General features: G+C 36.9%; 1 protein-coding gene and 1 long non-coding RNA gene across 2 annotated transcripts in view; both read right to left on the reverse strand.

Moving 5' to 3' along the window:
• Window positions 1-7205, reverse strand: part of fn1a (fibronectin 1a) — a 31898-nt gene extending 24693 nt beyond the window's left edge. Inside the window, exons 1-9 of the mRNA XM_056243761.1 lie at window positions 6875-7205; window positions 6545-6670; window positions 6254-6391; window positions 6019-6150; window positions 5378-5515; window positions 4914-5072; window positions 2901-3098; window positions 2610-2792; window positions 1754-1930 (exon numbers count right to left, since the gene is read on the reverse strand). Coding sequence (XP_056099736.1) covers window positions 1754-1930; window positions 2610-2792; window positions 2901-3098; window positions 4914-5072; window positions 5378-5515; window positions 6019-6150; window positions 6254-6391; window positions 6545-6670; window positions 6875-7004 — 1381 coding nt within the window. The 5' untranslated portion in view covers window positions 7005-7205. The remainder of the gene's footprint in view (window positions 1-1753; window positions 1931-2609; window positions 2793-2900; window positions 3099-4913; window positions 5073-5377; window positions 5516-6018; window positions 6151-6253; window positions 6392-6544; window positions 6671-6874) is intronic.
• Window positions 7206-14059: 6854 nt separating this feature from the next.
• LOC130078235 (uncharacterized) lies at window positions 14060-15590 on the reverse strand. The gene is made up of 3 exons (XR_008805904.1): window positions 15234-15590; window positions 14587-14700; window positions 14060-14150 (listed from the first exon to the last, which is right to left on the reverse strand). It is a non-coding gene; the product is annotated as an uncharacterized LOC130078235 (long non-coding RNA).
• Window positions 15591-16408: the final 818 nt, after the last annotated feature.

Below are 16408 nucleotides of genomic sequence, written 5' to 3' on the forward strand. Positions count from 1 at the left end.
TTTAAATTCTCCTCAACTGTCCTTCTTAAAAATTTAAGGCGGTTTAGCCAATGAGACAAGAACATCTATCTTTTGGTTTTGGAAGCACTTGTTGACTTTTCCCAAAAACAACCCTCTAACTCCTTCAAAGAACAACATTAAAGGCCCGTTCACATCAAAAACAATAACTATTGTCTTCATGGTTATAGTTTTAGTTATTATCTTTGATGGGAACTTGAAGGGGTACCTAGGCCTGTCACGATAATCGATTAATCGTTTGATCCTGGTTATTTGATCTAATTGCAACAAAGACCTTTCTTCATATGGAATAAAGTTTTGAATGGAGGGACAGAAAGATAATTATTTTTATTTTTTTTTATCTTCATTTGTGTTCCGAAGGCGAGCGAAAGTCTTACGGGTTAGGAAACGACACCAGAGTGGGTGATTAATGACGGAATTTTCTTTAAATCATTAATCACATTTATTTGTATGACAATTAATCGTCAGCACAAAATGCATAATGCTGACAGGCCTAGGAGTGACATTTGTAGCTTTTAAGTTAACACCAAATTGAATAATTTAGTTTGAGGAAGAGACCAAATCCAGTTAATTGAGTTTTTAATGGCCAAAAGAGTAATTAGGGGGTCAATTAGGGTCAAACAGCTAAAACTCAATTCTAATGACCATAGATCCATTAAGCTCAAGGCAGTTCCTCACAAACAGCCTCATTGTTTCAACTGGGATATCATTGATTGGTGTATCTGGTTAATAAAATAGGATGAGAGTTAGGAAATATCTCCAAGGTTAAGAGTGGAGGAGGCTGCACAGCTGCCCTGGAGAGCAGCCAGATATATATATGCTCCACTGCCAGCCAGACTCTGGTCCAAAGCCAACCTCTCTCCGTCTGCAGCCCCGCACAGCTGAGGGGCCATGGCTATCACAGACGGGCAGAAATCTGTGCTTAAACAATAGCTGCAGCTTCCAAAGTACAAGTTTTTAAAGTTCTTTTCCACATTGTTCACATTCAATACGGCAAGTAATATATTACTTATTATACTGGGGGGGGAAAAAACAGTTGATGCATGATAATGGTTCCTGTGTTGAGACAGAAATCCCTACCCCCTACAAAACAAACACGTCAAAGAAACACAAAGAGCAGCTCTGGTTTCAATCTATGTCAGATCACTAAATCTCATAAACTCCCCAGGGTTCGCCTGGCTCTAACTGGCACCTTGGTGACAGAGACACCCATCAAAGCTCAGGCAGAATGAGGTGTTTATGTAAATATGGCTGAATAGGTGCGGAGTGATCTTTATTCCACGTAGTTAACTTCCTGATCTTAACTGTTACCAGATCTTCTCCAACACAGACCACAAGGTAATTGAAAAAGCTGTGAGACATGAAATGTCACATATTTTATAATTATATTCAGTCTTTTTGCTGATATTCCTCAAGTCAGGAAAAGCATGGGACATGGACTGCAACGTTTCTCAATATCTTAGTAGAAGTTTAAGATAAAATGATTTGCTCAATGCACTTTATTAAGATCCAGGGCTGTGTTTCCCAAAAGTTGCCTCCAATGGCCTCTACGATCAACTTAGGTCACGGTACTTCGCAGCCAAAGATACTTACAGAAATAAAGTGCCTTTATAACATTATAGTTCTCCATTTTCTTATGTGCCAAGCTCCAGTCAAGTCCTAACCTGTTACTATCTCTCTCTCTCTCTCTCTCTCTGGCTTCAACATTTATTGCTAGAGTAAAACTGGCACTTACCTGCCATGGGACAGAAGCCAAACCGCTGCTCTTGGTCATAGTTATAAGTTGTGCCGCACCATTTCATGCCATCTCTCCTGCCGTCAGCGGTGCAGTCAGTGTAGTTACGGCCGTTGTAGAGGAACGGGAACTGACAGAGTGCACCATTCGAGTTGCCTCCTCTGGTTGTGACCATAACTAAAAATAAAGATATTTACCAGTGAAAAATTGTAGCAGCTCCAAGGAGAGGTTTGGACTTCCAAAAAATGACAGGGATAATCTCTCAAAAAGAGCCTGCTTATGGGTACATGGCTCATTCAGGGCTTAAACCAACAACCTTGAACCAACAGCCCTGTGCTTTAACCACACCACTATACATGACACGAATAGTAAACAAAAAAAAAAAGAGAGAGATGTAGATATGAAAAATTCAAATGAAAATCAAACTAGATATCCTTTTTTTTAAGAATTGCACTAGCAGTTTTAAAGAAATTAATTCTTTTATTCAGCAAAGATGCATTAAATTGATCAAAGGTGACAGTGAAGGCATTTATAATGCTACAAAAATCTATTTCAAATAAATGCCTGTTCTTTACAAAAGGCACCATGGTCTCCTCAAAATATTAAGCAGCACAACAGTTTTCACCATTGATAAGAATAGTTAGCAATATTTCTTGAGCACCAAATAAGCATATTAGAATGATTTCTAAAGGATCATGTGACTGAAAACTGTAATGAGGCTGAAAATTCATCTTTGCCATCCAAGGACATTTTAAAACATATTAAAAATAGAAAGCTTTAAATTGAATAATATTTTGCAATAGTGTTTTACTGTATTTTAGCCCAATCTTTTGAATGGTAGTATATATACACTTACCATGGTTGTTGGTACAGAACGAGTACTTGTAGTCCTTTTCAAAGTCAGATGAGGTGCTGCACCAGAGCTGCCCATCACTGCGTCCCTCGGACGTGCAGGAGTAGAATGTTTTCCCCATGAACACAAAGGGGAATACACACGGCTGCCCACCTGAGGTCCCACCATACACCTGGGACTGGCTCTCTATGCACACATGAGAAAAGAGACAATGAAAAAAAAATATTCGAAGTGAACAGCAGCAGATTCAATCACATAAAACCGCAGACAAACCTGATGAATAAAGACACTAACCTGACTCTTCACAGCTGACACCATTCCCTAAGCACGTACACAACATCTGTTTGCTGCCTTGGGTCTTGATCCAACGCATTCCCAGGGCGTAGGAAATGCCTGCGTCTGTCAGACAGGATCCCTCCGCGGGGTGTTCAGGCACCGCCTGTGGCTGGTACACCACAGGCTGGACATTGGTCACCACACGAGACCCAGTACCTAGAGCACAAAATAACACATGAGGATACACATTTTGTCTCTACATCCATACACTGATTCTCAACCACTAGGAGGCCACTGCAAACTAGCAGGGGGTATTTAAATTTAATTATTTTAACATAATCTTAACTAAAATGCAATATAAATATATTAGGGCTGTCAAATGATTAATCGTGATTAATCACATCCAAAATAAAAGTTTTTTTTTACATAATATATGTGGGTGCACTGTGTATAATTATTTTATATATATAAATACACACACATGCTTGTATATATTTAAGAAATATTTTCATGTATATACTGTATATAGATTTATATATAATTTATATTATATATAAATATAAATATTTTATATATAAATAATATTTTTTTCTTAAATATACATGCATGTGTGTGTATTTATATATATACAAAATAATTATACACAGTGCACCCACATATATTATGTAAAAAAAACTTTTATTTTGGATGTGATTAATCGTGATTAATCATTTGACAGCCCTAAAATATATATATAAAAAGATATACAGCTCTCAAATTAAATATTTTGGACATTATGTTCTGTCACAAGACATTTAATGCCACTGACATCCAATCTGAACCATTGGCTCCATATTTGATTTGAAAGCTGCTGTGGAGGGGAAGATCATCAGTGAACAATGATTTCTGCCTCATGCACAAAGCAATTGTATGATTTCAAAACACTTAAAAATATAGGGCACATTTTTTATTTTCTATGCCAGCAAAACTTTCACAGCAAAGCCATAGAACCGTTGTGTGTTCACTACTCCACGCTGTCCAGTGCGTTGCACAGCTTTGCACAGATTTAAGAGTGCATCAGCTAAATAAAACAGATGGTGTATGCCAAAGAAGTAGACTAATGGGTAATTTGGGAGCAGACGCGAGATACATCCATATTCTGAAATAAACACCTACAATAGCTTATTTCTCTGGCACGCGTAGTTAGCCATAGTGAACCTACTGTATGTCGACACAGAAGAGATCCCTGTCTAGGCACAGTACGGAGTAAGGCACAGTAAGTGTGTGGAGAACAGAAGTGAAACAGCAAACAAAATGGATGAAGTTTGGTACTCCTGTCTCATGTGCTTTATTGCTGCTTACTAACTCCTGACGCAGGTTTGTGTCAAGCCATTCGTTAGTCTGGTTGTTTGATGAGAAAGAGATGGAGCGTAGTTGCAATAAACGCTTTAAGAACCTGTACAACTGTAGCAGCGGATAACTATTATTCTGTTGCGCGGAACTGAGGAACAACTGATGCCGGTAATCCTAAACCTACCAATACTAGGGAGGGTAATAATTTGGCGGGGGTCAGAATTCGGCACAACACCGGCACTGTTTAATGCTTGGCTGACCAATCAGCAGAAAGGGGCGTTTCATTCCCGCCCACATTTAGAGATCAAACATTCAAGCTGTTTATTATTTTCAAGCCCTGAACATAAAAAACGAAAAATCAAGCACAATTGCTTTTTTTTTTTTTTTTTTATGAAAAACACATTCATTTTTTTAGTAGTTTTTCTACTTTCAATATTAAATCAAAAAATTAATTAACGAAAGATATACAGATTTTTTTTATGTTTATATTTTATAATTTAGAATTTTACAATATTATGTCCTTTTGTCATTTAGTAGTTTTATTATTTCTATTTAGGTTTATTTTATTTTCGGTTTAGCTTCAGTAATTTTAGTAATAGAACTTCAACAAACTTATTTTATTTCAGTTAGGCAAGATTATTATTTTTTTTAATTAATGTAATATTTAAATTTCATTTCACAAAAATGTGAGGTTCTTACCCAGGCTAGTGGTGTGCAGTGATGCATGTCTCTCACACTTCCACTCTCCACGTCCATTCCCAGTACACAAACACTGTAGCACATGTCCACGAGAATCTGTCTTGCTCCACGTGTCTCCGATCCGGTAAGAAGTGCGTGTGTCCTGGTCGTTACAGCGGTCTGTGATGCACAAACAATCATACAATGCAGATGTTTCTCATCAGAAACCATGTTGTGGTTCTTCATCACAAACAAAACAACTGGTTAAGCTCTTCTGAGTACATTTTTTTTAATAAAACACAATAAAGTTAAAGTTTTTCCCTCTTCTGTCCAGTTAAAAAAAGTTCTTGCGCTGATGCCAGAGGTTTAAATGCACTTTGATTGGATAATTAAAGTGAAATCCAGTTGGACAGATGGAAGACTGGGAAAGGGAGTTTTGTGTGGTTTGGACTGTTCCACTATTCTAAAATGGGTGGAGTTCTTACTTCTGGATGTGCATGTTATACGTCCACTTCCTTCTCCGAGGCAGGTGCAGTCCACCATCATCCAGCCTTGGTAGGGTTTCTCCCAGGTCTCACCAACCATGTAGGACATGCCAGCTGTATTGTCGTAACAGCGCTCCGCTATCAAGCAAAAGAATTAAAAAGGGTTTAATAACATGATGTACTACTAATATGACACATCTCATTTCCTTTCCATCATGAACAAAACCACTGTAATTAATTTAAAGAGCCCATTAAATTACTTGATTGCAGATTCTTTCTTGTGTCAACATATTTCGTATTGAAATTGGAACTTTGGGCAGGACATATTAAAGGGCCGATAAAAAAGTTTGTTATTAACCATCATTTGCTACTTGCTAGTCGATTACAGGTGGTATTAAGGCAAGAGAGATTCTCATTCTAGAGAGCATTTGATTGGATAAAAATCTGTGTAGTGCAGGATGAGTCATCAATTTTTTTGGTCCATTTTCCTGGAAGTGAAAGTCATTTTTAAACGCATATATCTGCTAAAAATGATCTGCTAGTAATATTTAAACGTATACTATCATATATATATCAAAGCAGACACACAGAAAAAAGCCATAAAATGCTCAGCTTGATAGTCTTTAAATGCCCAAACTCACCAACAGGTTTGCAGGTCCACTCTCCTTTCCTATTTCCCAAACAGACGCACTCCAGCATGTAGTCTCCAGTGTCATGGGGTCTCTTCCATGTGTCTCCAATCTTGTAGGAGTGCCCTCCCTCATGACAGCGGTCTACAACAGAGTCCAAGAAGGTAAACAGCAGCAGCACAACTCCCAAAAGTATAATTCCCAAAGTGCGGTTAAGTACAGTGAAGGAAAGTTCCAGTCTACCCACTTCCAATGGTGCAACTGATTTTCCCTCTGCCAGAGCCAATGCAAGTACAGTCCCAGATCATCCCATCCTTGGGCCTCTCATAAGTCTCTCCAACCCGATAGGAGCGAGTGTTTACTTTATCATAGCAGGTCTCTTCAGCTGGGAAAAGACATGGACTCTTTGTTCTTCATACTATTCAGTACTTCAAACTTAACTTGTCATATATCTATTTGGTTATTCATTTAACCAAGTCAGGAAACATTCATTCCAGTGCTGTGTCCCAAAGAATAAAACCAATGTAAAGGCACTCACCATCAGGTTTCGATTTACACTTTATACCAGAAACTCCATGACAAGTGCAGATCAGTGTGCTGCCCAGATAACTGCGCTCCCATTGCTCTCCAACTCCATACAACTGACTATTTTCAACACAGCCATCTGCAGGGGACACAACAAAACCCTTCTGAGCTCTAAAATATTTGAACTTTCTCAACAAAAAAACAACGATCGCACAAAGAAGAAAAAACGAATTCCTATTTTCCAGCTTTCAAGTAACAATTTGCGTGCGTAAAACCACTTAATTGCCCATTTGGCCATTTCAAAACAATAAAAACAAAAACAAACAAATGGAGGACCGCATACCTTGGGACACGGAAGACACCGAGTGTTCCTGAGCCTGTCTCCTATGTTTCCCCGTTCCTTTCGGCATACATTGCACAGTGCAGGCGAGCAAAGCCACTGCCAACGCCGTGCCCAACGGGCCACCGGTCATTTTCACAGGTGAGATGAAACAGTATACCAGTAGTCAAACCTTCCTTTCCTAGCAATGGAGGTTCGAGGAGACGCAGTAATACACTGGCTGCGGGATTCAGGGTCACTACAGCCGCTTTCAGTCTCCAAGTTCCCTCCCTGTGCGTCCTGCCCCTCCAGCTCTTGCGCACACCTCTGCGGAGAGCTCAGATGTGCGGAGCGCTTTTATTTGACCTCAACATTCCGCCCTGGAGGAGGAACTACCCGTGCACACGCGTATGAGAGCGTCGACTAGCCCTGCACACAGACACCCAATCTGAAGCTCGCTTTTTGCGTAAAACGTTTAGGATGATACTGAATCCAAACTAGCGCTTGCAATGAAAAAAGCAGTGTACTTGGCTTTTGTTTTTTATAAATATTGTTAACCCAACACGCCAGTGTGAAATAATGACCCAAATCTGTCCGTTTAAGGAAGACTTTGACTGTACTAATCTAATAGAGATCATGCTACAGTTGGAGTGCATGAATGTCCAATGTCCCGTTCACAGATGGTTCAGGGCTGCACCCATCTGAAACCAATTAGACAAACTCTTAACTTTAATAATACTTCCTTGGTGGTAAAATAAAGTCATTCTCGGTTTACTGTCACCCTTAAAAAATGCATAAAGATTGAAAGAGGACTTATACCACAGTATACGTAAATAAAATTACATGTAAATAAAATACAAATAATTTCAGTTCTGAGTTTGCATGGCTATTATTTACCAACATACTAAAATTATTGAACCCTCATAGACTCGATCGTTGATCATAATGATGTTTTATATTATTTTCCTCCTTAAAAGTGTTTTAGGAAGCCATTTTGTAATTATAAATGTAATACACTTTTAAATAAAAAAAAACTAAGTACAACCAACTTCATGTCAAGTCATGTAAACTGACTTAAAAAATGAGTTGAATGTTGTATAACTTAAAAAAAAAGTTTAAAATGGCTTAACTTATTTTGATTAGTTGAAGTAATGTAAAAACATATGTTTTCATATATATATATATATATATATATATATATATATATATATATATATATATATATATATATATATATATATATATATATATATATATATATATGTATACCATCATGATTTGAAACCTTTTTTGTTTTCAGAAAAAGAACTAACATTGCAAAAGTGCAACTATGGGCTTTCAGGGTTGCAAAATTGCTTTGATTTCTTGGCTTTGACTTTGTTTAGACATTTTTCCACCAAGTTAGGTGGCTGAATTTTGAATATGTTCATGTAAGGCAACCCGATGACACTTCCAAAGTTCCAAAACCTTGTATATTCTACATTCATGTACCCCTTGTAAAACACCTGAAAATACATATAAGCATACAGTGCATCTGCTTTGACCTTTATAAAAGTCTTCCCAAGTATAAGGCTGAAACTCCAGTATGTTGTCAATAATGTAAAAAAACACTGGACTTGCAATGTTTTATTTTTTGCTACACTTAGAAGATGTGTCTCAAATGTTCATAGGCTGATATTTGGGGTGATATAATCATTTCAGTGGGGAAACACAAGAATGTATTACAGATAATATCACTAAATATGCTCCAAACATGATAGCAATGGTGTCAGTAAGCAGTGACCTTGCTGTGATCTAACATATAGGCTATATACAGTTTTGCTAGAGTGAGGGTAAATACAGTAACAATGTTTTTCTTTTGAACTTTTCTGCTACTCACAGCTTGATGGATCTAGCTCTGTCTATATGTTTTATCTTTAAGGCATCTTGCAGGTCATTCATGGAAATGCAGGACTGATGTCAACACCCTCTCATTTTAAAACTGTAGCCCTCTCTCTCTATGAATGGAGATCACTATGCTGACAGAGCTCCCATTTAAAAATCATCAGACTTTTAGAAACTGCTTTATGAGCTTTCTGTGTTTGCAATAATCATACCACCATGTAGTTCAGTCCTCCATATGATGAGATGAGACAGATTGCTGTTTAACAGATGATTCGGTGATTTCCAGGCCAGATGTTTGGTCTGACTCATGCTTTATTCTACATGTCTGTCTCCCCGCTGCTCCCTCAGTCTTTCTTTATCCTCCCCCAGGATAAGTGTAATCTATGCTTATGAGCTGATATGCAAGATATCTTTCTCTTTCTCTCTCTTAATGGGCTTATAAAGACTTCTGTCCACAAAGTTTTAACGACATTTTGCTGCTCTTTAAACATCTCAGTTAATCCAGTTTTCTCCTTTGAATTTGGATGACTCTCTCTACATGTTCTCTTGTGGTTTCTCAATGCAACCCACCTTGTCATCGATGAGGTACATGGTCTGTATGAATCAGTTTTCATTTTCTCAAAATTTGTCTTTTTATGAGCACACATTGAGGTTGGTCTTCCTGCACTTTTGGTTTCTCTGTATCTGAAACCACTGGCGGTAGTGAGTGGCAAATATGTTCTTGTTTGGGGGATTTTTCTGGAAAAGGGAGAAGTTACAGAGATTGAACCTAAAGCTGCTGCGTCATGGAGGTCAACGCACAAAGAGTGAACCTATGAGTATGACTCCTCTAACAATATGTGAGCACATCTGGCTGCATTTGCTATGACTCAATGAATGACTCAAAGCCAGTGTGTTTGTGCATAGCTGCACAACAATATTCCAGAAACATCCATAGGTCATGAAAATGTTGGCAGTTGACAGATGTGTTCAGGAAAGACGCACTTTAGCTTTAGCACTTCCGGTTTCGTTGTCCTGAAGTCAATGGGTTTTTTTAATAGGTTTTTGGTTAAATGCTGGAAATAAGGTCGTTAACGCAAGCTCAAGATATTTTCACATTTTATTCTACGATATGAAATACATCACTGACATCACCCTTTTGGGATTTTTAAAAAGCTTTTCTTGAAAAAAAGCTTTACTTTTCTTGAAATAAGCGGTAGCTAAGAAGTGGCTAAATGGTACTACAGAGGTTGTGTTTTTATAATCACGCTCTTGCAAACTATTATAACTATCGAACTTTCAGGAAAAATGTTTTTAAACAAAGACTAAAAGAGTTTAGTTAGTCGGAAGCTTAGTGATGGTGATGTTGAAGTTTGTTTGACTTCTGCCGTTTATGCTCCAAAATTCATAAAAAAATTGTGTTAATTTGTGAAGATTATCACGATGAACAAAACATGTAAGAATCATAAGCTTTTGTTAGTCACAGACCTTATTTTCTGCAATAATCCAAAAGCCAATGGAAAAATCCTATTGGATCCTATTGGATTTTTGTCTAGAGAGCCAGTGTAATGCAAACCTCCGGACTGGCCTACAAAAATACATAATCCCTGCACCACTCTATTCGTTGATTTGCTGCTCAAGAAACATTTCTTATCATTATAAATTTTAAAAACAGTTGTTCTGCTTAATATTTTTGTGGAAACAGTGATACTTTTTTTCATTGTAACAATATAAAATGTCTTCACTTTTGATCAATTTAATGCATCCTTGCTGAATATAAGCCAGCAAAAATTGTTTTTATGGCACCACACTAATAAACAACATTCCCAGAAGTCCCTAACCCTCCCCATATAACGCATCACATTTGATTAGATTAGATTTAAAAATAAAACTTTTATCTGTCATTATGTGGCCTTCTGTTTTGCCACGTTGACAAACAGTTGAAGAAATTTCAGTCTTTGCCCAATTATTCCTCATGTAAACAAAAACTGTACTTTCACGCTTACTGCTCACATAGAAACATCTGCCAGAGAATATTTCCAAGATGGCCACCCAGCGAACTGATGTGGATTAAAGGGACAGGACTTTGGTAACGGCTAGTCTAAGCTCTTTGTAATCTCCACATCTCTGCTGCAGTGTATGACATAATTCTCCCAGAGGACAGGGGTGGGGTACAGCTGCAACCCCCATCAGTTTTACCCAGACATCTCTAAACTCCTGCAACCCCCACAGAATCCACAAAATCACATCTAACTGCTGCTTGCTGCCTCCAAACTGAATTTATTTTGCCATCTGATAGTTTTGGCTCTGTTGTGGACTCAAGAGGGATGTGTGTGTAGTATGGGAACTAATATAAAAGTTTCTGTTTGATCCTGAAATTTGTGCAGTTTTCCTCTTAAATAAAAAATACTAATCATAGCACACTTGTGTGGAATAGTTATTACACTGCTGAAACTTAAAAAAGTAAGTGTTTGTAATGCTTTTCAATTTTAAGTTTAGTCAACTCAAATATCCAAGTCACTTTGTACAATTTCACATTTCAAGTTGACTAAACTTAATTTTTTTTTACAGTGTATCAATGGATCTCCATTTGGGGCAGAGAAAGACAAATTTATCAAATTACTTGCCAGAGGAAGTTACAAGTCGGTTAGAGGGGCGTTTGTTTATTTCAACAAACTCTCCATGCACGTCAAATCGGCATGTGTTCTGATATCATTATTGTATGTCTCTCTGCATGTTTGTGTTCATGTGTGCGCCTGGTTTTTGTGTGTTCTTTTTTTTTATTATAGAGCAGGTCAGAGGGTAAAGGGGAATTATGCTCATGAGAGATCTGGTCATGTCTCAGGGATCTAAAAGACACATATCTTTACTTACTTTTCATCACCATGACAACCCAGATGTGCATTTAGTCAGTGATTTCTCAGAATTTCCTTTCCATAGTCTGAAAGTCTGCACAGAGGAGGGAGGTTATCCCTAGTTACATCAAAACACGCATAGAACTTCCGCGACAGGAATGCTTACTAAGTTGTTGAGTCATTTTTTTTTCTTTCTGGAAAACTCCTACAGAAAAAGAAAGTTGCTGATGTTTGTGGGTGGAAGTTCATACACTGTTCTATACCCCTGAGATTTGTGAGTCAGACCAGAATCTGCTAGTGGTTTGTGAATGGGCTATGGTCTGCCCTTTCGTTCATTAACCCTCGTGTTCTGTTTGGACTACCTTCACTGTCTTATGTTTGTGTCCCAGAGACCCCAATAATTAATTAGCAAATATAACTTATAATGCATTTAAACAGACAATTTTAAGCTTTAAACCTCTGTCATATACCTAATGCAATTGTCAATAATGTGTCTGTTATTCAGTTCAGGGCCGTCAGTATGGTGGTGCAACTAGTGCGACTCCTGCTTCGCGAAAGGACAGAGGGGGGCACCCCAATCCCATTCCCCCCAGAGGCCGATCGCGAACGAGGGGGAACTCGCAATTCAACTTTTAATGACTTCTGCAGTCTCAAAATTATTCAGACCCCTGAACAGAATCCCTCACAACAGCACAAATCTGCAAAACAGGTGTTGTGTCAAGCACACATCATGCAACTAATCAAGGGCTTCATTAGTCGCACCAGGCCAGGTGTGCTTGAGCTAGAACTTGAAATATCTGAACTGGCTAGGTTTGTTGAGTGCCACGTTTGACTGCAAGTAGTAATAGGATACAGCACCTGTCAAAAGGATTGATTGACAGGTGGGCGTGTCTATCCTTTGATCTTCCCCCGCCCCTTCCGGCTCCTCCCCTTCCTGTCCCGCCCCCTTGTCCCGCCCCTTCCTGTTCCTCCCCTTCCGGTTACCTTTGACCTAGTTCCGCCCCTTCCTGTTACCTTTGATCTAGTTCCGCCCCTTGCGGTTACAGCTTCTGTCAAAATGACGGATGCTGACAGTTTGTTTAATCGTTTGAAGTTTGTTTGAGATGTATTGGACTTTGTTGTTACAGTTACAAAGCGATGGATTGTTATTTTTTAGCGCATCCCCTCGCTATGCCTAAGCTTATCATAGCAGGTGTGTGTGAAAGTGATAAGAAAAAACTGTTATAGTTTATCTGACACAAACGTAAAAAATAAATGTATTCAGTGAAGCATTTCAGATTAAAATTGTAAACAGTTAAAAATGTATTAGAGTTGAATAATATGAAACATACAGTTTATGTAAAACCTCACCCCAAAAAGTTGAAATAAAATGATCTCCCTCTGCCTCAAAACATAGGGAGCGCGCGTCTGTGTATTTCCCCCTCCCTCCCACTCTCACTCCCACATTGCTTGGGACGCTGGAATTTTATCTGACTAAAGTTGAAAAAGCATTGTGTTAATTTTAAATTATATAAAATATATAAAATAAAATATATAATACAAAATAAATGTCTTACTGAACCAATTGTTTCAAAATAAATAAATAAATACATCTTGAATGTTTTACAGAGTTGGAAGAAAAAATCACACAGGTAGTGCCTGCCAGCATGGACAAGGGTGCGTGACAAATAAGTGATATCATCGCTGTTTTCGTACCACCGGTAATAAATTACTTTTAATTCATAAGACTTATTTTCAGGAGTGACAGTTATCAGTGAAATATGGCGCTCGTGTAATCAAAAGGTCTGCCTAGCCCCTGGGAATGTGAATTGGCCTTGAACCTAAAAACTTACATTCATAGAGTACTGAAAGAATATAGTGGACACACAGCTCCGCCGTTTTCCCATAGTTTTACTGTAAAAGGCGATAAAATAGCCAAGACACATGGACGTGTGCCATACCCCATGTCTGGACCAAAAACTTTTGCACCTTTGACCACCTCATCAAAAATGCAAAACAGTGAGTATTTTCTCTATAATTCATTTATGCTACGCTGTTTTAAACAATGCTATTGCTGTTTATCTGTATTATGCAATGATGTTTAATTTGAAAAATTGTTTATACATAAGGAAAAGACGGTATAATTCATTAGTGTTTTAAATAGCCTAGGCTATGTATTTGTTTTATCCGCATTATGCTATTGGTATTTTTATCTGCTGTAACTGGTGATACAGATATTTTTATCTACTATATTAATTTATCATAAAGTATGATTTTAAAAATGTACAACATTGTTTATGTTCATTATGCTATGGTTTTTTAAACCATATCACAAAAGTATCAGTTTAATATGACTGTTAAGATTAATTTGTAATTAATCTTAATTTTTTATACATTACATTTTAATCTATGTAATGTATAAAATTAATTAAGATTAATTGTATACATTACATAGGCAAAAACTGTTTTAATAGTTTCTCATGTATTACACTTACAATTTGCCGGCACAATGGATTTGGCAGAAGTCATGTTGATCTCAAAGGAGCTTGAACCAGTTATGATCGGCGAAAACACATGGCCATCATCAGATGCAGAGATTTTGCCTGTTTACATAAAATATATGTCAGTTCATCTGTCAATTGTTCATTTTTTTCTTCTTTTTTTTATTGCTGCCATGAATTGAGTTAATTCGTGCCTTTGATAAAATCTGCAGTAAATAAATAAGTTTGATAAGTCTGCAGTAAAATAAATGGCTGATAAAGGCTATAGTAATAGTTACAATTCTGAGTCTGAATAATCCAGGAGCATGACACTAAATAAAATAAATTCATCTGGGCAAATTCTACAAAGCTCGATCCAATAGTACCAAAAACACAAACAAATTCTGTATTGCAAATTTGCACATGACACTGTTAGACAAGAATGTAACCTTCCTTAAAATTGGTCCCAAATAGTTAACTACGACTGATTAATTAAGATTAATTTTATACATTACATAGGCAAAAACTGTTTTAATAGTTTCTCGTGTATTACACTTACAATTTGCCGGCACATTTGATTTGGCAGAAGTCATATTGATCTCAAAGGAGCCAAGAGTTAAACCAGTTATGATCGGCGAAAACACATGGCCATCATCAGATGCAGAGATTTTGCCTGTTTACATAAAATATATGTCAGTTCATCTGTCAATTGTTTATTATACATAGAGTGCAACAGTGCCTCCCCCCTTTTTCATTCTAATTTCCCACAGGGATTTAAAAATATATATATTTATATATAAATATGCAAAATATGCACATATAGCTTATACAAACATTTCAGTATTTTGAGAGGGTAGGGAGATTATGTCATTCGCAGTGCTTCATGGGAGTGGGCAGAGCTATTTTGGAGTGTGTTGCTTTTTTTTTTTTTAACTATGTTTGACATAATTTTCAATACAGCATCATGGCTCATGGGTAATGTAGTTTTCACCAGGAGTTCAACTGTGAAACACGATTATTTACAAAAAAATAAGCTGAAGGCTTTATCAGAAGCAAATACCATGTATTAACAGCCTCTTAGCTCACAGTAGGTCTGTCTTTAAAATTAATTTCCGTATGGAGAAAGTAAATGTTTTTACTTCCAGAAACCGCCTGTTGGACTCTATAATGTTTTCTCATTAAAAATAAAATATAAACCATACTAACATGTTACTTGGATGCCTGATTGTCCTGCAGTGTTTGCTGTGAGAGAGAGAGAGAAGGAAAGACCATGTTATTTTAAATGCCAATGAAAAGCACTAGCCTATATATAGCTTTGACTTGACTTTTATATGTTTTGCTTATCACATTGTGACAGTGTCATTCATATAGCTTACATGTTAAACAATTTATCATGCAAATTGCTAAAAGTTAAAATCAAAGACAGAGTAAAAGAAGAATTAAAAAGTAGCCTACCAAAATTTAAAAAGTAAGTAACTGAAGAGGAATAAAATAGGCCTATGCACATATAAGCATGTCTGACTAAAATAATCTAAATAAGATTTAAAACTGAATAAAATCCAAAACATTTATTTTAAGGTCCTTTATGGAAATCCCACCGCTTAAATACACGATGTTGCAGATTTTAGTTACATCAGATAAAAAAATACAACAGTTAAAACAACATAGCATAATGCAAAATAAACATTGCTGTAAAACAGTCATATTAAACTGATACTTTTGTGATATGGTTTAAAAAACCATAGCATAATGAACATAAACAATGTTGTACATTTTTAAAATCATACTTTATGATAAATTAATATAGTAGATAAAAATATCTGTATCACCAGTTACAGCAGATAAAAATACCAATAGCATAATGCGGATAAAACAAATACATAGCCTAGGCTATTTAAAACACTAATGAATTATACCGTCTTTTCCTTATGTATAAACAATTTTTCAAATTAAACATCATTGCATAATACAGATAAACAGCAATAGCATTGTTTAAAACAGCGTAGCATAAATGAATTATAGAGAAAATACTCACTGTTTTGCATTTTTGATGAGGTGGTCAAAGGTGCAAAAGTTTTTGGTCCAGACATGGGGTATGGCACACGTCCATGTGTCTTGGCTATTTTATCGCCTTTTACAGTAAAACTATGGGAAAACGGCGGAGCTGTGTGTCCACTATATTCTTTCAGTACTCTATGAATGGAAGTGTTTAGGTTCAAGGCCAATTCACATTCCCAGGGGCTAGGCAGACCTTTTGATTACACGAGCGCCATATTTCACTGATAACTGTCACTCCTGAAAATAAGTCTTATGAATTAAAAGTAATTTATTACCTGTGGTACGAAAACAGCGATGATATCACTTATTTGTCACGCACCCTT

The sequence above is a fragment of the Rhinichthys klamathensis genome, unplaced genomic scaffold (assembly GCF_029890125.1).
Source record: "Rhinichthys klamathensis goyatoka isolate OS25496 unplaced genomic scaffold, OSU_Roscu_1.1 h1tg000838l_1, whole genome shotgun sequence".
In the NCBI taxonomy this organism is placed as follows: domain Eukaryota; kingdom Metazoa; phylum Chordata; class Actinopteri; order Cypriniformes; family Leuciscidae; genus Rhinichthys; species Rhinichthys klamathensis.